Raw genomic sequence first — 21,598 nt, forward strand, 5'->3', positions numbered from 1 at the left:
CAGAAAACCCCACCCCTCCTAGTTATCTCCTGACTCTACAGGCTCTGTGAAACCTGATATCACAGTGACTCAGCAGACCTTCTAGTGAGCAGATATCAACACTTTGGCTTCTCAGGCACATTGCACCTGATTTCAACACAAATTGAAAGGTTAGTATTTTCTTTTTTTATTCATCACGATTGTGTATTTAGCTTGTTTTATGAAGGATTAATGCTAAGTTAGTGTACATAAGTACTGTTTTCTTAGACAAAAGGAGGGTGGCTTCTAAGGCACATTGCGCCCTAACACATACTCTTTCTCTCTTGCTTCAGATTTTCTGCTGCAATGGCCAGAAAACAGTATGATTCATCTAAACCCCTTCATTTAGAAGAAATGAAGATTTTTTTGTTAGAAGATGATGAGGAAGAACCAGCAGTAACTGAGGATTTAGAGGAATCTAGTGACATTTCATCTGAAGATGAGGTAGCAGAATGTAACACTGATTCTGGAACAGAGCAGGATGGTGATGACACTGATACAGAGGAAACAGACACAGATCTAGCTTATTATTTGGGCAAAGATAAAAATACAAAGTGGAACAAAAAGGCACCCAAGAACAAACAGCGCAGAGAATCCCACAATATTATTACACACCTTCCTGGAGTTATTGGAAGTGCTAGAAAAGCTAAAACTGCAGTGGAATGTTGGAGTAATCTAATTACAGATAGCATGTTGGAAACTATTGTTCGGTTCACTAACCAGTATATTGACACAATCAAAGAGCAATTCTCCAGAGAGAGGGACATCAAAAACACTGATGTGATTGAACTCAAGGCATTTATTGGCTTGTTATACCTAGCTGGTGCTTTCAGAGCAAATAGGCAAAGTTTGGAGGAGCTGTGGGGGACAGACGGTGATGGCATCGAAAAATTCAGCCTTGTGATGAATCTGAAACGATTCAAAGTCCTGATCCGTTGCCTCCGTTTCGATGATCGAAGTACCCGGACAGAACGAAAAGGTTATGACCGGCTTGCACCAATTTGGGACATATTTCAACAATTTATTATGAATTGTCAAAAAAGCTATTGCCCGGGGCAAAACCTCACTATTGATGAGATGCTTCCAGGTTTCCGTGGAAGATGTGGTTTTCGGCAATATATACCATCAAAGCCAAACAAATATGGAATTAAAATTTTTGCCATGGTTGATGCAAGGATGATGTACACTATGAACATGGAAGTTTATTGTGGAAGACAGCCACCAGGTCCTTTCAATGTGAGCAACAAGCCTAGTGATGTGGTAAAGAGAATTGCTGAGCCAATGTTTGGATCTGGTCGAAATATCACTGCTGACAACTGGTTTACTGACTTTGATCTGATTGATTTTTTAAAAACGAAAAAGCTGTCATATGTGGGAACTGTTAGAAAAAACAAAAGGCAGTTGCCGCCAGATTTTCTATATACAAAAGGCAAACAACAGTATAGCACAATGTTTGGGTTCAGTAATGGAAAGATTTTAGTTTCTTACATCCCACGCGAGAGGAAAAATGTGATTTTGGTCTCTTCATTACATAATGATTACACCATTGATCCAGAGTCTGGGGAGCTAAGGAAACCAGAAATCATAACTTTTTATAATTTGACCAAAAGCGGCGTTGACACTGCTGACCAAATGTGTGGCAATTTCAATGTAAGTCGAAATACCAAACGCTGGCTGATGGTAATCTTCTTTACAATGCTGAATGTGGGTGGCATCAACTCACAAGTAATTTACCTCGGTAATGAACTTAAACAAATGCGCAGAAGAATGTACCTAAAACAATTTGCTAATGAACTGGTGAGTGGAGAGCTAAGCCTAAGAAGTACAAAGACGGTTGGAATGCCCCTTGCCCTGCAACACCGGTTGAAGAGATATCGTCCCAAGGACGTTCCAGAACAAACACCGACTCTACCACCTTCTAAAAGACGCAGTTGTACTACCTGCTCATTTGTATCTGGTTTCAGAAGGCTTTCTAAATATGACTGCAAAATATGTAAAGAATCAATCTGCCTTTCCCATGCAACTTTCGTCTGCCAGCCTTGCTTTTCTAAGTGTACCTGTGCTGCTTCTGCTGCAATTGAAACCACTGAAGATGAGTAGAAAATAATTAAGTAACATCTAAGTGCAATATCCTTTAAGTTTTTTTCCATAATTTTATATTTAAGCAATAGTTAAGTAAAGATAACTGGAGCCTATTTGGCGGTACTACCGAAAAGTGGTACTTTTAGTTTTAATAAGTTTATGGTTAATAAATGGTTTTTTTTGCATCTGATTTGGTGTAATCTCTTTTAATACATTCCTATGAAGGTCACTGACTACTTCTATAGTCCTGAAATTGAAATATGTAGCTACTATAGGTGGTTTTCTGACCTGTGCTTGTCAGGCACATTGCGCATGAACTGAGGAGAATCTATATTGCGCCTGACGGAGGGTTAAGAAACAAGCCTCTCAGCAGTCATCCATTAAAGACGGTAATGCTAAAGGCTCAGACTCCAGTGAAATTGGAAGAAATGCTATACTGGCTAAACATCTACCCAAACAAGGCGAGTAGTGCGCTGCTGTTCAATGGTTTTTCTTCCGGTTTTTACATTCCTTCATTCTTAGGCCAAGGCTGCACTATAGTAAAAAATTTGCCGTCCCTTTTTTCTTATCCTGAGGTAGCGAGAGAAAAGATTTCGAATGAGTTGGAGTTAGGCAGGATTGCTGGCCCCTTTTCTTCCCCTCCTTTTTCAAATTTTCGGATCTCCCCTTTAGGGATTGTTCCTAAAAAAGAACCAGGCTCTTTTCATTTAATCCATCATTTATCTTATCCGAGTGGTAATTCTCTTAATGACCAACTTGATAAATCTTTATCTTCCGTTAGCTATGCCTTTTTTGATTCAGCTATCGACATTATGAGAAAATTTGGTCAGAATGCCTTATTGGCAAAGTCGGATATAAAATCAGCTTTCAGGCTTCTACCTGTTCATCCTGACTGTTTTAATTCTTTGGGTTTCTATTCTGATGATCAGTTTTTCTTCGATAAATGTTTGCCTATGGGCTTGCAGAAGGGTATGCAGAAACTAAATCAGACTGCCAACAAGATCTCCCATTATAATCAGACAGAAATTTTAGCCAGATAAAAGCGTCTTCTCTTAATTCAGATCGGACTCTGATATGAGAAGTAGGAGATGAAACGCCAATTGTTGCTTCATATAGGCGCCTAGAAAAAGCCCTACCAATGGGAATGATACGAAGGGCAAAATTCAACAATCCCAGCAATGATTGCAATTCCTTCTAAGTAATTTTCTTCTTTTTGACAAAATTCGTCAATGAAGCGCGGAGTTTAGAAACCTTGTCAGGGGGAAGTCTGCATTCCATAGAAGAAGAGTCCAAAGTAATACCTAAAAACTCAATTGAAGTGGACGGAAAAACTGTTTTCTCGTGAGCAATGGGAACGCCAAACTTCTCACATAGCCGAATGAAGTTAGAGAGAACCAGAAAGCAATCTGAGGAAGAAGCAGAACCTACAAACAAAAAATCATCTAGATAATGCAAGATACCACTGTTGCTGGAATTATATTCTAAAACCTAGTGTAAAAATGACGAAAAAGTTTCAAAATACCCTTCCTTTCAGTTTTTCTGCCAATAACGCTTTTGGTTGTGCTGTTTTATTTTCTTCCTATTGGACAGTTCAGCCTTGGCCTACTGATTTTTTGGTGCTCGAGAACACCATGATCCTTGAGCTTCATTCTATATTACTTGGTTTTTATCTTTGGGGATCCCAACTTCGGAACTCTAGAATCATTTTTTTTTTCTCCTGACCTTGGTTTTAATCTGGCAATTAATACTTTGCTGTCTAAAAATAAATGGCCTGCCAGAATTTTGAGACACCTTGATCTTTTATGCCTTTGTTTTAACATTTGGATAAAAGCAAAGGTAGGAACTAGTTCTTTGAAATTCGCTATCGATTCCTTATGCTCGAATCAGCAGTTGAATTTTTTTCAACAGGTTACAAACGCAGATGCGGAAGCAACTCCTTGCCCACAGGAATTTTGGAACCTGATTTCAGCATGATTCCTTATTTCATAAAGCAATCTTTATCTACAAGATCATGGGCCGATTATTCGGCTGCATGGCTGCAGTGGTGTAATATTTGTAATTTGCATAATTTTGATCCGAAATCTGCTAGTCCTTCATCTGGCTTGAAATTTTTAGAGATGTTAGTGGAGAAGGGTTTGTCACATGCAGCATTATCTAAATCGACAGATGGTGTGTCATTTTTTCTCAAAATGATTGGCTGTACTCCATTGACAGCCTTTTTTCCTGTGAGGCAATTCTTAAAAGGATTCAAAAGGAGTAATTTTAAACCTGATGATAGACGCCCAATTTCACTTTCATTGCTGAAGCTCCTTTGCTTATCTCTTTCTAGCGTATGTTTAAATTCATATGAAGCTCTATTATTTTCAAAAGCATTTTTGCTTGCCTTTTTGGCACTCTTCGCATTGGCGAGCTAGTCTCTTCCAAGAAGTCTGATTCTTCTGGTCTCTTTATATCCGATGTAGAGATCTTTGGTAGTTACATCATTTTATCTATAAGGAAATCCGAAACAGATCAGATAGGAAGGGGTTCAAGATTGAGGATCGATAGTTTTCATGATCCTGCTATATGCCCAGTGTATAATACTAAGATTTGGGTTCAAAAGCGTCCAAAAATTTTAGGTCCCCTTTTTATGCATATGAATAATTCTCCCGCGACCATTTTTCAATGTAATAGCGTTTTAAAGAAATGTTTACGTTTTACAGGAAAAGATCACTTGAACATAACTTCCCACTCTTTTAGGATCGGAGCCGCTACAGAAGCTGCTAGAGCGGGCCTTCCCGAGTCTAAAATTAAACGCTTGGGTAGATGGGATTCCAAGAGGTTTAAATTGTATATTCGACATGACTTGCATGACTACTAATATTTTATTTATTTTAGGCCCGTTGGTCATTTGGATTATCGTCCATTCTTTTGTGTTCTGGGCCCAGAAGAGAGCTTTTCATCGGTCCTACTCTGAGAACTTGTCCTTCGACACTTCTTCAGTACAGATTTATTGGCATAGTGTTCGAGGACTAAAATAGTCAGGTTTGGTGCCAGAAATTAAAAAATGTAGTTTTTTGTTTCCAGTACCTGATTTGATTAACTTCCATGTTGGTGGTAACGATATTGGAAAGTTGAAAACGTTGGATCTGTTGTCTATGATGAGGTCTGATATTTCAGAATTAAAACAATCTTTTCCTGATGCGAGCTTCATTTTTTCAGAAATCGTGCCCAGGCTTTTATGGAAGGTAAACAACTCGAATTTTTTGAATAAAATTTGCATAAGGGTCAATAGGAGTGTACAGAAATTTCATCCATTGATTAATAGTTTTTCCTTTAGACATGAAGATTTGGAAGGATTTATTCCGGGTTTTTACAGACAAGATTTAATACACTTGTCGGACATTGGTTTGGACATTTTCAACTTAAATTTACAGACAATTGTTGAAAAGTGGCTGTCTCCTTTTTGGCCTCTTTGAGGCCTGGCGTTTGGGAAAATCTCTCATTTTTATGGGAGGATTGTGTCTTGGAATGGTAATTTATGGTTATTTATATGGATTTATCTATTTAATACTTGGTGTTATTATATTTTAACCCAAAAATAAAACTCACGGCCACTTTTTACCCATTACCTGATTGTCTGGTCTCTTTTATTATTAGATCATAAGTCGGGCTTGTATAACCATGTTCCACTCCTGGTTTTGGCTTACAAATACTGAGGTAAAAAACTGACCAAACTGTGTGAACGTGACTGAAAGTAGTGAATGCTGCAATTTTTTCCTCCTGGACAGTCAGAAGGGTCGGCCCGAATCGCCATACTGTGCGGAATTGCGGAATATGGAGAGAGAGAGAAGAGAAAGCCGACCAGGCATTGTTTTTTTTTGCTCTATCTTTTTGGTGCCTTTCCACCATAAAAGTCATGCATAAAAAAGTCGGGATAATTGAGTCAATTGTGCATAGATTTTACATGTAGAAAAGCTATAAATTTCAGTTTAGTTATACATGAGTAAAATCTGCGTGAACCCAGCCTCCGGGTACCCTACAAAAAGACAATCATAAAAAAATCACTGGGCCGTGTTCACACATAATGTAAAAATGCTGCCGTTTTTTCTCTGCTGCTTTTTATCCGTATATTTTCTACAGGTGCCTGCACCATAATAAGCAATAACAATCTACTATCATTATTGCATTTTTTTATGTATTTTACCGTTTTAATTGATACATTTTTGGCAAGATTTAAAGCAGCATTTTTAGTGATTTTTTTTTTTTTTTTACGGAAAAGCTTTAATTCTGCTCCTAAAAGGGTTGCCCGGTTCAAAATGATAAGTCTGCAGTCACTCTGTGTGACTGCAAACTTATGAATCCTCCGAGCGCATGCACTGTGTGCTGAGGGCATTCGCCAGTTTCTGAGTCGGAACCAGAGGGTATGTATGTGTTAGGGCTCATACTCACATGCATGGTTCAACTCCTTTCGGCTCGCTCACAGTAGCGTATAAGGGTATGTGCACACGTTGCGGATTCGTGTGCGGAATTTTCCGTGCGGAATTTGCTTTTTTTGGCAAAATCCGCAGGTCAAAATCCGCACTTTTTTTATGCAGATTTCCTGCGGATTTTGTGCGGATTTGCCCTGCATTTTTACACCTGCGGATTCCTATAATGGAATGGGTGTAAAAACGCTGCGGAATCCGCACAAAGAATTAACATGCTGCTGAAAATAAACTGCTGCGTTTTTTGCGTGGATTTTTCCGCAGCATGTGCACAGCGGGTTTTTTTTCCCCATAGAATAACATTGTACTGTAAATCACTAGCAAATCTGCAGGGGATCCACAGCGGCAAATCCACTGCGGATCCGCAGCAAATCCGCAACATGTGCACATACCCTTAATCGGACAAGTGCAATCCAATGAAAAAAGGTTTTGCACTCACACCAATGTTATTCAATGAAGCAGATCTGCGTATTTCTGACTCCAAAATCAGATTGGTGCAAGAAATAAATCAGATGTCATATGGGCCATCAGTACAGAATCGCAATATATCCATAAAAAAATCAGATGCCATACTGATTGTCTGTGTGACTTTTATCTCGCACCCATCAGATTTCGGAGCAGATTCATAGCATTCTGCAATTTTTTTTTACCATGCAGAATACAGCCGAGAAAACATTTGCAGATCTGAACGGCCTCATGGAATAACATTTTTCCGAATGCAATCTGATTTTTTTCTCCCATTGCACTTGTCCAATTTATAAGCTGTTGTGAGTGAGCCCTAAGGCTAGTTTCACACTTGCGTTAGGAGGCACAGCGCACGGCCGCCGTGCAGCTCCGCCCCTGCCGCGCCCCTTCCGGTCAGCTCTTCCTATGGGCGCATGACGCTGCATGCGACCTGCGTACCCTATCTTTAGCATTGGGTATGCAGGTCGTGCGCTGGTATGCTTTTGGCGGCGCATGCACCCTCTTGACGGTGCGCCGAGCTCACCAAAATGCAACACGGTGCATTTGGCGCACGTGGGTGCACCGTCAAAAGGGCGCATGCGCCGCCAAAAGCATACCAGCGCACGGCCTGTGCACCCAATGCCCAATGTTAAAGATAGGGTACACAGGTCGCATGCAGTGTCATGTGCCCATAGGAGGAGCTGACCGGAGGGGGAGTGGCAGGGGGCGGAGCTGCACGGCGGCCGTGCGCTGCGCCTCCTAACGCAAGTGTGAAACTAGCCTTAGACGATCAGTGGGCAGGAGTTTGCGTGAAATCACATCCAATATGCCTGGACAGTTAGGTTATGTGCACACGGTGCGGATTCTGCTGCGGATCCGCAGCGTTTCAGGCTCTGCGGGTCCGCAGCAAATTTAGCTGTGTTGTACAGTACTATTGTTTTCAATGCTAAAATGAAAAACGCAGTGCACATGCTGCGGATTTTTCCGCGCGGATTTACTGTGGGTTCAAATCCGCAGCATGTCAATTCTTTGTGCGGAATCCACAGCGGTTTCACGCCTTCTCCATTGTAGAGGTGTGAAACCGCAGGCTAATCCGCAGATAAACTGCAGGTCTTTTGACCTGAGAATTTACCTGCGGATTTTTCCAAATCCGCGCGGACTAATCCACAGGACCTAAAACTACATGTGCACATAGCCTTAAGTGCAGAAGAATTTTTGTGCAAAAAAAAAATAATTGAAAAAACACATCATTTATGCTGCATGGAAACATGGCCTCAGTGATCCAAATTCAGTAAGTCCTGTGATTGGACTCCAGCCTCCTCCCACCCAGGTGCAGGTTATCACAGTGATCAGGCAATCGGTTGGGTAAGTTCTCCACATACTGCATAAAATGCTGCATTCCCCGCAGGCAGCACTGACTGGGGTGTTAGTGATGGAGTTCTTTTACAAGATTGGTGAGTATGAAAGCATGAAGGGCTTTGCACTTTGTCTCTGGTTGCACCAAGCTTCTGCTTGTTTTAATGGTCTCCTGAGCTACATTTGGGTAGTGTTTGGGTGTGTGCACACTAGGGTGACCGGATCTCATATGGGGGGGAAAAAATGTCAGAATCTTGTTTGTCTGGACCCCACAAAACGATTCCCCTTTCCAGATATTGAGAGAGCCAAAATTTGAGCTCGATCAAACGACGTTAACCTGTGCCGCTTGTTGCTCAAAGTTTGAAAAAATCCAAATTGAGGTATTTTAAGATCTAGGTATTTTGCATAGTCTGTTAGACTATAAAGAATGTAACAACAACATTGCAGAAATATCCCTGACCAAACTTTTGAACCATTTGTGGTATTTGAATGCAGAGTTGGTGGGATTATTGTTTTTTGATCCCACCATTACAGACAATGAAAAGTTGTTAATGGCTAATTGCTCAGTAGCACAGATGAACCATCTGGAAAGGGGAATCGTTTTGTGGGGTCCAGACGGACAAAATTCCGACATCGGTGTGGTTTTTTTTTTTTTTTTTTGTTTTTTTTTGCGGTCACCCTAGTGCACACGCTGTGGATCTGCAGTGGTTTTGGTCCTGCAGCAGTTTATGCTGTGGTGTACAGTAGCATTATAACCTATGGAAAATAAAAAGTGCAGATGCTGCAGTTTTCAATCTGCAGAAAGAAATGACATGTCAATTCTTTCTGTGGATTCTCCTGTGGTTTGCCATCTGCTCCATTGTAGAGATGATTACCCTGTGGTTTTGCCCTTCAGTTTATCTGTAGATAAACTGCAGGTTTTCTGACCTGAGGATTTTACTAAATCTGTGTGGACAAATCTGCAGAGCATTCTGCAGTGTGTGTGCACACACCCTTTCAGTGTCTGGGTTTTTTTTTTTTTCTTTGTCCCCCCCCCCCCCCCCCCCCTCAGGAGTATGGCCATGCTGGCTTTTGCTCCTTGTAACCCATGCCAAAATTTCACAATTATATGGATCCTCAGCAGTGAGGCCTGCTGCTTTAGGTTCAGAAATGAAGATTCAGCTGCCATGTTAAAGGACACTTGTAGTAGGGAATGTACAATTCTGATGTGGCCCAGTCCTGGTTTATGTCTGAGTTGACCGCAAAATTGGATTTGGTTGTATAGGTTATAGACTGTAACTGGGCTGGTGGAGTGACTGCACTCTGCATCATTTTTGGGTGTCTACACCTACTGGAGGTGGACACTTGGATGTAGTAGACTCCATGTAAGTTTTATATGGGGGAGGGAGTTGTTTCTTGTCAATTGATGACATTTCCTTTAGGCCATGTGCACATGTAGTGAAAGGTGCTGTGGATTTGGAAAAAATCCACAGGTCAAAAGACCTGCAGTTTGGCACCTGGACAATGGAGTAGGTGTAAAACCACTGCGGATTCTGCATAAAGAATTGACATGCTGTGGATTTGAAACCACAGAAAATCTGCAGCATGTGCACTGCATCTTTTTATTTCCATTGAATACAATGGTACTGCACACTGCAGCAAAATCTGCTGCGGTTCCGCAGGGCCAAAAATGCTGCGGATCCCCAGCAGAATCTGCAACATGTGCACATGGCCTCAAGTATATGGGTAATATGCAGTGATGTCAAAGCCTGACACTAGAGTCACACGTGTTCACACATGTTTCAGTCTGCCTATAGACTGTATTGGATGGATGGTCTCCTGACCAAAGCTAAATGTTAGGGATGAGCACAGAGGTTTGCAGACCCTGATCCAGCAGCTGGGTTAGTATTGATGGATGGGAGCTTTGCAAACTACCTCCTACCTGACATCCCCAGCTCATATTTTGACTGACTGACCTGGCACAATGCCATGGTGGCATGGCACAAATAGCCTCAGGCTAATAAAAAGGAGCTTTCCTTGCCATCACTGAAACCTGGCTCTCTCCCTCTGACACAGCCTCGCCAGCTACACTTTCCTATGGTGGATTCCATCTCTCACACCCCTTGCCCCAGCAACAAACGTGGTGGAGGAGTTGGCTTGCTCCTCTCCGATACCTGCTCCTTTACCCCAAATCCTTTGCCACCCTCCGCTACTCTTCCCTTGTTCGAGGTGCACTCTGTCCACATCTATTCCCCCTCCAACTGGCTGTCATCTACTGCCCCCCAGATCTAGCCATCTCTACCTTTCTTGACCACTTCACCACCTGGCTACTCCACTTCCTTTCTGCAGACATCCCCACCATCATCGGTGACTTCAACATCCCCATTGACACTTCCACCCAGCTGCCTCTAAACTTCTTTCGCTCACTGCTTCCCTTGGCCTCACTCAATGGTCTTTTGCGGCCACTCACAAAGATGGTCACATGCTGGACCTTATCTTCACCCATCTCTGTTCCCTCAATAACTCACCCCTCCCCCTGTCTGACCACAACCTACTGACATTCTCTTCCATCTCCTCTCCTACTGCGAAACCCCCACTCCATAAACTCTCTCACCCTCGCAGAAATCTCAAACACCTCAATTTACAATCACTGAGTCCCTTCTCCCTCTTACAGACATGGCTTCCCTTCATGACACAGATGCTGCTGCCACTCTTTATAACACCACAATAACAGCAACACTTGATTCGGCTGCCCCCTCACGCAGAGCAAAACTGGTACAATCAACAGGCAGCCGTGGCTGACCAGCCTGACCAAAGAACTGAGACTGGTTTCCAGGGCTGCTGAGTGGAGATGGAAGAGAACCCATTCTACTGAGCACTTCAGCGCATACAAGCAGTCCCTTGCCAGCTTTAAGTCCACGCTCTCTGCTGATAAACAAACTTACTTCGCATCTCTCATATCCTCCCTGTCTCACAACCCTAAACAACTCTTCAACACTTTCAATTCTCTACTCCATCCCACAGCACTTCCTCCCCCTCCTCTCATTTCTGCTGAAGACTTTGCCTCTTTCTTTAAGCAGAAGATCGACAAGATCAGACAACTTTGGCCTGCAGCCCCCAATGCCCCTCTTAGCCACTCAGCCCTGTTCTGCAAAAGCCAGCTTCTCCACCATGACGGAAGATCAGCTCTCCACCCTTCTGTCAAGATCACACCTCACCACTTGTGCCCTTGACCCACTCCCATCTCGCCTCATCCCTAACTTGGCCAGTCTTCATCCCATCTCTAACACACCTCTTCAACCTTTCACTTACAAATGGTGTCTTTCCCTCATCCTTCAAACATGTCTCCATCACACCCATCCTCAAAAAGCCCTCCCTTGATCCATCCTCTGTCTAACTATTGCCTGATATCTCTTCTCCCTTACGCCTCAGAACTACTGGAACAGCATGTATATCTTGAACTGTCCTCCCACCTCTCCTCCTGTTCCCTCTTTGACCGGCTACAATCTGGCTTCCGACCGCATCACTCAACTGAAACTGCCCTATCAAAAGTCACTAACTACTTACTAACTGCCAAGAGCAAGCGACACTACTGTCCTCCTCCTGGACCTGTCCTCTGCCTTTGACACTGTAGACCATTCCCTCCTGCTACAGACTCTCTCATCTCTTGGCATCACAGACTTGGCCCTATCCTGGATCTCATCATACGTAACAGACTGAAAATTTAGTGTCTCCCTCTCACACCACCTCCTCACCTCGCCCCCTGTCTGTTGGTGTTCCTCAAGGCTCTGTCCTAGGACCCCTACTATTCTGTCTACACCTTTGGCTTGGGATAGCTCATAGAATCCTATGGTTTACAGTATTGCCTCTATGCCAATGACATGCAGATCTACCTATCTGGACCCAACCTTGCCTCCTTACTGACTGAAATCCCACAATGTCTGTCTGCTATCTCAGCCTTCTTCACTGCTCGCTCTCTCTCAAGCTGAACATGGACAAAACAGAATTCATCTTTCCCCCATCTCACTCTACCCCTCCACCAGACCTATCCATCAATGTCAATGGCTGCTTTCTTTCCCCAGTCCTGCACGCTTGGTGCCTTGGGGTGATCCTCGACTCTGCGCTCTTTCAAACCACATATGCAAGCCCTCGCCGCCTCAAACTCAAAAATATTTCCCAGATCCGCTCATTCCTCAACCACAAAAACACTAGTGCATGCTCTTATCTCCTGCCTTGACTACTGCAACCTCTTACTCTCTGGCTCCAGTTCATCCTACACTCTGCTGCCAGACTAATCCACCTTTCTCCCCGCTATTCCCCAGCCTCCCCCCTATGCCAGGCCCTTCACTGGCTTCCTATTGCCCAAAGGCTCCAATTCAAAACCCTAACCATGACATACAAAGCCATCCACAACCTGTCTCCTCCATACATCTGTGACATGGTCAGCACGCAAACTTCAATCATCCCAAGATCTCCTTCTCTACCCCCCCTTATCTCTTCTTCCCACAACCACATACAAGACTTCACCCGTGCTTCCCCCATACTCTGGAACTCTCTGCCGCAACACATCAGAGTCTCGCCATCAACGGAAACCTTCAAAAGGAACCTGAAGACCCACCTGTTCCAACAGCCTGCAATGATCCTCGGTCTACTGAACCACCACACAACCTGCTCTACCCTCTCCTACTGTATCCTCACCCATCCCTGTAGACTGAGCCCTCGTGGGCAGGGTCCCCTCTCCTTATGTACTTGTGTGTCCCTTGTCTTACACATGTTTATTATACTTGTCTATATTTCCCCTCTTCACATGTAAAGCACCATGGAATAAATGGCGCTATATAAATGCATAATAGCTGCACTTTTCACATATTGTTACATAGGTTGGACCCAAGGCTTTTTTTTTTTTTTTTTTTTTTTTTTTTTTTTTTTTTTATGGGGCTCCTGAATCGGGGGTTCTGCAAATCTGTCTGCTCATCTGAGTTTGGGACAGGTGACCAACCTGTGCATTTCAGACCATGTAACACTGATGGGTGAATGTAGCCTAACATGTCTGGCTGAGATCTCTCCAGTATTGCACAAACCTTGAGAGCGAGGAATGGGTAGTAAAATGTTGAGTCTAGCACATCTTCTAGTGTTATCAGATTATCCTGTATTTTGGGGGGCATTGGCTCTATGTGGCTACAATTAGTGGCACCACTCTTTATTTCTCTACTTGATTGAAAGTTTAACACTTCATATGTCATGTAGGGCTTGCATTGTAAGGCCACTTTTTACCTGTAAACAGCATAAATACCAGTTTGCCAAGAATAAGCTGAAATTGCCAAGGTTTGGCAGCATAAAAATGAAACCTAAATGTATTCCTGCCTTCTGTCCTTCTACATTCATTTAGAACATGACTAGTATGGTCTGGCAATGGTGACTGCTCTAGCCAGCTACAGCCCTGTCCAAATAAAAGATCAAAGAACTGATGTCTGATGTTTTCATCCATGTATTGTGAACAATACATGGACAGACTTTATTAAGTTGCCCCATTTTTCCATTTCCATGTTGACTTGCATAGTATAACCTTCTTATCCCCTTTACCCAGGCTCCATATTCCAAGCATCAGAGGAGCGAGTTGACAATGGATCAGTTTATTTCACGCCTAAGGAGTCCCTTACAGGGCCATCTCAAAGAGGAAAACTGAGCAAATCTGACATTGGCTCACCAACTAACTTCAAGTAAGTCATAACTTGTCTGCCTCCTGCCTGAGACAAAGTCACTACTCCAACAAGAGGGAGGAATCCCCAGTGCAGCACATCTGCAGAGCTTTACTCTATCTTTCAAGGCACTGATTTCTTGTAACAATGAAGCCCTAGCTTATTTCTGACTTTTCCTACCCAGGCCAGTATGGCTCCAGGTAGGACCATGGCACTTGCTTCCTATGGTTTAATATTGCCCCTTTCCCCAGCCATCTTGCTGGATGGAATTCTCTTCACATCACCTCTCCATGCTCGCTCATGATGGCCATATAGTCCTTTCCTGGGTTTCTAGTCAGTTGCCTAGATCTTGCAACTTGGTCACTTCAGGTGGCTACCACTCTCCATACCACCTAACTTCTACAGAACAAAAAGGAAGACAATCCAGGCAGCACACCACTTTTGACCATGCCTATTTAACATTTCTTTGTACACTGGCAGGGGTAGAAGTCAGGTTTCAGTGTAATATGCATAGTGAGTGCACAGTCACTAATCTCTAATGAAACAGCAAGAGTGCACTGTCAGTGCACATTGTAAGAAGAATACACTGTTTGCAGGAAAATCAGACCAGTGTCTCCTCACGAGTAACCCAATCCATTTACAGACCCACTGACTTGCATTGCTAAGTTTAATCCAACACTCTGTTCAATATCAGACCTCCTTCCACCATTCTGCACAGACCACTTTATCTGAGTAAAAAATAATCTGACGTGTGAACAGCTCCATAAACTTTCATAGGTACGTGGTCTATGTGTGAAACAATGGCGCTTGTACGAGGGGAAAAAATTGCTTCTGAGTGAGGCCTTATTCTCGGAGAATATCTTTAACCTTGCATTCTGAATGTACACATTGCAAGCCTCAATTGTTGGCCAGAAACTTAGTTTTGCTTTCTCTCCACAGACATGTTACTCATGTGGGACTTAAAGCTGTGCCAGGTTTTGATGTAAGTTGTAGATTTATTTGGTCACTGGATCATCTTTTTATCTTCTTGCTAAAGATCATTTGTTATTCTAGCATAGTGGATGAGAGTTGGTAAAATCTCATGTGTAGAAAATCTACAGTGACTTTTGGCTCACTGCTTATATGGAGGTGCCAATGTTACGGCTGTGTACCTACGTTGTGGATTGTATGCATTTTTCGCCGCAAAAACACATACAGAATGCACCCCATGCATTCCTATGGCATTCAGCACATGCTGTGCTAATGCTGCGCTTTTCCACAGCAGAATCGCATAGCGGAAAAAACGCAGCAGGCTCATTTTTGTGGTAATGTGGTGATTCCGCACCCATAGGGATGCATTGATCTGCTTACTTTCTGCATGTGGCTATGCCCACCATGCGCAAAGTGAGCCGATCATGTGTGGATGGTACCCACAGTCTGGAGGAGAGGAGGCTGTCCTCCAGGCCCTGGGTACCATATCCCTGTAAGAAAAAAAATAAAAAATTGCGTTATACTCTCCTTCCAGCGTCCCTTGCAGCCTTACCAATGCTCCTGCCAACTCCTGATCCCAGTAATGCCTTGTGGCAAGGACCTGTGATGACATGGCAGCATCGGGAGACCGCTACGTCATGAAAGGTCATTGTCGCAAGGCATCGCTGAGGCCTGTGGATGCTGCGTGGGTCGCCAAAAGGTGAGAATATCACAACTTTTATTTTTAACGTTCTAGCTTTTACTAATGATGCCGTATAGGCAGCCTCATAGTAAAAAGTTGAGTCACACTAGTCAAACACTATGTTTGACAAGTGTGACCAACCTGTCAATCACATTCCAAGCAATGCTTGGAATGCACTTGAATTCCACATGAAAAACGCTTTTCCATGGGGGGGAAAACACGTTTTTCCTGTGGCAGGAGTTGCAGAAATGCTGTGGAAATCTCTGCAGTATCTCTGCAATGTGGGTACATAGCTGTAGTGCACAGGATGCTGATATAGCAATAGTCACCTGAAAGTTCCCATAAGTAATGTTGCCAGGTGTTTGCATACCACCCCCATCTGAGAGCAGCAAAATTCAGACCCTTATTGCAGTGATGTCACTTACTGGGCTACTTGCAGTAGCTTTGATAAATGCCTAGATCTGCTGTAGATCCACCATGTTATCTAAATGCTGAGCTCCATATAACACCACCTTCATCACTGGCAGCTGTCTGGCAGCTTTCAGTGTACACTGTGGATAGGCGATCAGCTGGACTACATGGCAGCAAATTTAAGAACAATCTAATGGTGGTGCTAATTTTTTTTTTTTTTTTTTTTTTATTCCTAAATCTGATTTGACTACTCAATCTATTGACCTTTTCTACTAACCCTCTTGATGCTCTGAGAATCCCAGTGCATGCTGGGATACTCAAATGCTTCAGTGACCTCTTTATCAAGGGCTGGGCTAGTCCAATGCTCTACTGGGCATACAACAGATGCTTGGTAAGCTCTTGTCACTGGCCTCCTCTGTGAACTGTCACCAGCTCTGATCAGAAGTGGCGAGTCAGCAACAGAGCACTGTCACTGCACATTGTGAGGAAAGAATGAGCAAGCTGAGATCCCCTCCCAGATCCCAAGGCATGCCCAGCAGAGCAGGAACTAGCCCATCCCATGAAATGAAGGTCACTGCTTCCTTTCAGGGAGGGGGCAGAGATTGCAGCACTGCCCCTGTTGACTCGCTTTGGAATCCCAGTCCATGCTGGGATAGTCAAACAAAGCATCATGAAAGACAAATTGGTAGACAAACTGAATCTGAGAAAAGAAGGGATAATACTTGTGTATATTATAAAAAAAAAAAAAAAATAAGTAGGTAAGAACTGAATTTTTATCAACTCCAGTAAGGTATGCTGCTGAAATCTGGGTCTCTGACTCTACCTTATGCTGCCTTCAGATCAGGCAACAAAGACTGCATAAACTGTGCGCTAGAGTAAGATGAGGCACTCGTTTATTGTGCACCTCCAGTCAGGGAATAAATTATGAATTTGCTGGCTGTTTATCACACACCTGCAAAACAGTACTCATCTTATAAAGTTGCAGGAGTGGTTTTTTAATTTTTTTTTTTAATTTTTTTTTTTTTTTGTAGCCTAACTTAGACCTGGACAAGTTGTTCACCATGGCAGGTGTCAAAGAGGAACACCTTGAAGACCAGGAACTGTCCCAGAGAATATTCTCTGTGCTAGAAAAGGCAGGTAGCTTGGAAAATGTGAGGAAGCAGACTCGGAGAATGAGTATGTGTTAATCTTTTCAGAAGTTTTCCACCTTAAGAATTTTGCATTTTAGTGATTTGAGGGATCTGATGTATTACTAAACATTGTTCTTTCCTTCAGCAACTGTGGAACGGCCAAGCACACGGGCTAGACTGCGTTCTTTGTCATCTTCAAGCATAACTCCTTCAAAAAGACAAAATGGCCTTCAACAGGACTCTCCCCATGCTGCAAAAATGTTGGCACATGGTACTCCATTATGTTATCGTCCATCTCTGAGCAAAGTGCCACCACCTATGGGAACTCCTGAACCTTTCAGTCACTTCCATTCAATTAGATCCCTTCCTCCAATGCCTCCATATTTGGAGGAGTTGTCACAAAGCTTTTCTCCAGCAGCTATCTTCCCCTTACGACCTCATTCAAAGAAAGCGGCTTTCCCTCCACAACCTGTCTTTACAAAAAATTCCACGAAAATGCCACCCCTTCTCCCAGTTGCAAAAGGTGTTGCTTTAGAAACTAACCTATCTCCTCCAAGCCATCACTGTCATAATTCTAACATGGTCACCCCACCTTCATCACTTCCTCACTTTGCTAGCTCCTTGGATAAAATAAAATGCATAGCTGACACCTTTCCTCCCTCTATCCCATTCGTGGAGCCACCTATTAAACTGGGAGATGTTCCATCACCTCCACCTCTTCCACAACTTGATAACCAAAATTTCCAAACTATTCCCCCATGTATGTGCCAAGAGAGTCTGATATCTGTTAATATCCCTCCACCGCCAACTCCCCCCTTTGCAATTAAACAGTCTTCTCAAAATCCACTGTGCCATCGATCTGAGTGCTCAGTCGTTTCCCAAATCAAAGAAACCAACAATCCAGTAAGTGTACAAGATGCCAAGGCTTCCATTAAAGAACCTGAGCAACAGAACAATCCTATGTTCTTGGACCAGATCAAGCAGGGCGTCCAGCTGAAATCTGTAAGTGCACACAATGAGAATTTTGGAAAACAATACTACCTAGCTGCTGACATATTCTGACACTTGGAATTCAGAAAGTGTGGTGCTGGAAGAACCAAGTACTCTTTGGTGTTGTATGCAAATTTCATAGCCACATTGGGGTCAAGAGCTGTGGGGCTTGGTTGTAATTATTTATTCAGTCGCCATGACAGCACCACGAGAGGGGATCTGCCCTTCGGGGACAGAGAACCTACAGACATAAAAAGGGCAGCCCTCTCTCCCGCCTCAGTTGGTTTCCTGTCTGACAGGGGAACCCTTCAGACATACCTCTTCATGAGTCCAGAGTGTTCAGTATGGAATCCCATGCCCGGCAGGCCGGTTCAGGCAGCGGGGGTCCCCTGCCTTGGTCTGTCCAGAGTATTGGAAGCGCCGCACGACAGGGAGACTGTTGGTGCAGGTGGAAGAGGCATTCAGGGGGTGAGCCTGCTTCTGGGGGCCTGACGCCAGTACTGGGTAGGTAGCTCTGGGCTGTCCCTCCTTGTCCAATACTGCGGTGGCTGCCTTCGGTGGGGGGCGCGGGCCCAGGGGCATCCACGGCGTGCCCGGGGTCTCTGCTTCCGACGGAGGTGGGGGGGGGGGTCGCTGGTTCACGGGTGTGGACCGGTGACTCGGCCTGGTCGTGCCGGACATGGGCTGTGGCGTCAGGGGTGAGCACCTCTGGGGGGGGGGCTCAGCTGCCGGGGCAGCACGTGCGCGCCCTGTCGGGTGTTTCCAGTCCCCGCCGCGAACATGGTCGGGGGGGGGAGGAGCCAGACATCAGGGGTACTTGGCAGGTCTGGATGAGGGACACCTGTGAGCCCCATAGGGGGCGGTACTGGGGGTTGGCCGGCTACTTAGCTGCCTCAGAGCAGCTGCGAGGCGCTTCTGGCCCTGTTTGATAATGGCGTTGCAGGCAGAGGCTCTGGACAAGAATCCACAGATGCAACGTCAGCCTTTAGAAAAATCCCAGCAGCGGTCTAGCAGCAGCTGCTCTGAGAAACATGGATCTACTCAGAAGGCGAGACCAGAAAAGTCCGAGCCGTAAAGGATCGGTGGCTCCAATGGCCCCCCCCCCCCCCCCCCCTTACACAGAACCCAATACTGCACCGTTTAAAGCCAGGGTAAGTGAGCTGCAAGGAAGTTCACCATGGTCATTTTCTGTTTCCCCTTATGTTCCCTCTCTCCATTCTGCCAGGGGAAAAAGTGCTCTGGGAAGAGCAAGTGTGGCGCCCCTGAGGCTCAGTCGCCAGAGGTACTGCACCTTCGGTGTAATGCCCCACCATCCAGGTAAGGTGGGAACTCCCTGCCACACTCCAACACCTGCATCCCACACACGATAGTTCAGCAGGGCCACATTGCAGCTTCAGGCTGGGGGTAGCAGAGCACCCTTTGTGGAACCCTGCTTCGTAACACGAGATGTGGGTGGAGTTAGTATAAAAAGACTGGGAAAGATAGAATTACAGGTCAGTCTGGGGGAGTTCAGTCTCAGGGGAGTCTGGGGTGAGTCCCAGAGGTCCCTGGAAGAAGGGATGGAGGAAGGAGTGCTGCAGCTGCCTCAGTGACCAGAGCCATCTGGTACGGGAAAGGAAAGAGGAGAGACGTAGAACTGTAACATGCATTTCCATAACAGAAAGACAAGTACAGAACGAAATGGAGAGAGAACAGAGGAGTGGGTTGGATAGGAACCCTGCCTATAGGTTCTCAGCACAAGGCCAGGGCCTGGTCACTGAGGTTGTATGGACACTTATGGTTCTGCAGCAGACACCAGTGGAGTAGTTGGCTGTAAATGCACTACTCCCAACCAAGACTTGGGACACAACAGCAAAACGAATAGAGCTGGGATTCAGGAGAAGGGAGTCCCTGAAGCAGGCTACAGCTGTCTGTCATACAAGTGAGAGAGTTGTTAGGAACATCTGACAGGGGGAACTTCAGAGAACCACAGTACTGGAGCTCTTCACACTAAAAGGCACAATAGAGTAGTCGTTCAGGAAGGCACATGTTGGCGGGGTGAGTCTTAACTTGCCTGGAGGTTCGCTGGGTCTCTACCCCGGAGGACACTGTACCAAAGCAGGCACCTGTGTGCACTACGAACTGTGAGTAAAGCTTTGAAACTGCAAGCTCTTGTGTCCTCCATGCATTACCGCACTGCTACATCTGGGTATCAACATCTACACCATTCTGTGCCCCTACTCCTCCATCGCACCTTCACACTGCCCTGGGGATTACAGCTCTACCTGTGGGGAGCTATACCATCTAAGCTGCAATATACCATCAGCCCCAGAGGATCTGCAAACAGCGTTGGCTTACCATCTTATTTGTCAAACACCACAGGTGGCGTCACGAACTTTACATTACAAACAAACATCACACAGCCATTGATATTGGGGCCCAGGGCCACAGACCGGGTCACCGCTGCTGTGACACATCATCCCCCTGACACTGACCTGGTACCGAGTACCCCATAGCCCTGGGTGAAGAGAGGGTGACCCACAAGCACAGTGTGCTGAATGTGGGGTTCCCCTCCCTGACGGTCAGAGAAGGAGATTATGTAGACCTTGCATACATCGCCTAGTCACAGAAGAGACCACTGACTTTACCTCCAGTATATGGGAGATAGGCAGGAGGTTAGGGGTTTGGTTAGATCCCCATCTCCGGACACAGGGTTCAGGGAGAAATCCCCCTAGATCCCCCTGTTCTGGTCTCCGATGGCAACTCGCAGGAGTTAAAAACAGATTCGTCCTCATCTGAAGCCAGATCAGGCCACTCCTGTTTTCCACTAGAATGAGTCAATCATCTTGTAAAGGTGGTAACCACCACAATGGGGATTGAGGAGACTCCAACAGAGGTCAGTACAGGATTCAATGTTCCGGGGATTTGACCGAAAAAAATCGAAGGTCCTTCCCATTGGTAGACAAGATTAGTGCCCTTACAAGGGAGTGGAAAAACCCAAGAGGAAAGGCTCCCTGTCTTCAAAAGAAGGTATCCATTTGAGGAAACGGCTCCGTCCTCATGGGACAAAGCCCCAAGATTGGACGCAGCTATCACTAAAGCGTGCAAAAAGACGTCTCTACCTTTTGAGGACCTTGGTAGCTTAAAAGGACCTGCTGGACAGGAAGGCGGATGTGTTCCTCAAAAGAACTTGGGGAAACATCAGCTGGACCCCTATGGCCAGCAATCGCTGCCATGTTCATTGCCAGGTCCTTGATGGTATGGTTGGACCAGGTGGAAGAGCAGCTTGGAGATAAGGTCCCAAGACAGGACATTCTTTCCTCCCTCTCTACAGCCCAGGGAGCGGCGGCCTTCCCCTCAAACGCATCAGCAGACTCTGAAGTTAGCAGCCAG

General features: G+C 44.9%; 1 protein-coding gene across 4 annotated transcripts in view; it reads left to right on the top strand.

Moving 5' to 3' along the window:
- The first annotated feature begins 8,399 nt into the window (after window positions 1-8,399).
- LOC141052367 (uncharacterized) overlaps window positions 8,400-21,598 on the top strand; it is a 31,902-nt gene continuing 18,703 nt past the window's right edge. For all 4 annotated transcript variants that reach the window (XR_012220787.1, XR_012220788.1, XM_073549608.1 and 1 more), the window contains exons 1-5: window positions 8,400-8,464; window positions 13,933-14,065; window positions 14,984-15,026; window positions 17,138-17,282; window positions 17,382-18,238. Coding sequence is in view for 2 of the 4 variants with exons in the window: in XM_073549608.1 (XP_073405709.1) it covers window positions 8,401-8,464; window positions 13,933-14,065; window positions 14,984-15,026; window positions 17,138-17,282; window positions 17,382-18,238 (1,242 nt within the window). In the remaining 2 variants the exon portion in view is untranslated. The remainder of the gene's footprint in view (window positions 8,465-13,932; window positions 14,066-14,983; window positions 15,027-17,137; window positions 17,283-17,381; window positions 18,239-21,598) is intronic.

The sequence above is a fragment of the Dendrobates tinctorius genome, unplaced genomic scaffold, assembly GCF_039654945.1.
Source record: "Dendrobates tinctorius isolate UK_male_01 unplaced genomic scaffold, ASM3965494v1 ptg000159l, whole genome shotgun sequence".
NCBI lineage: Eukaryota > Metazoa > Chordata > Amphibia > Anura > Dendrobatidae > Dendrobates > Dendrobates tinctorius.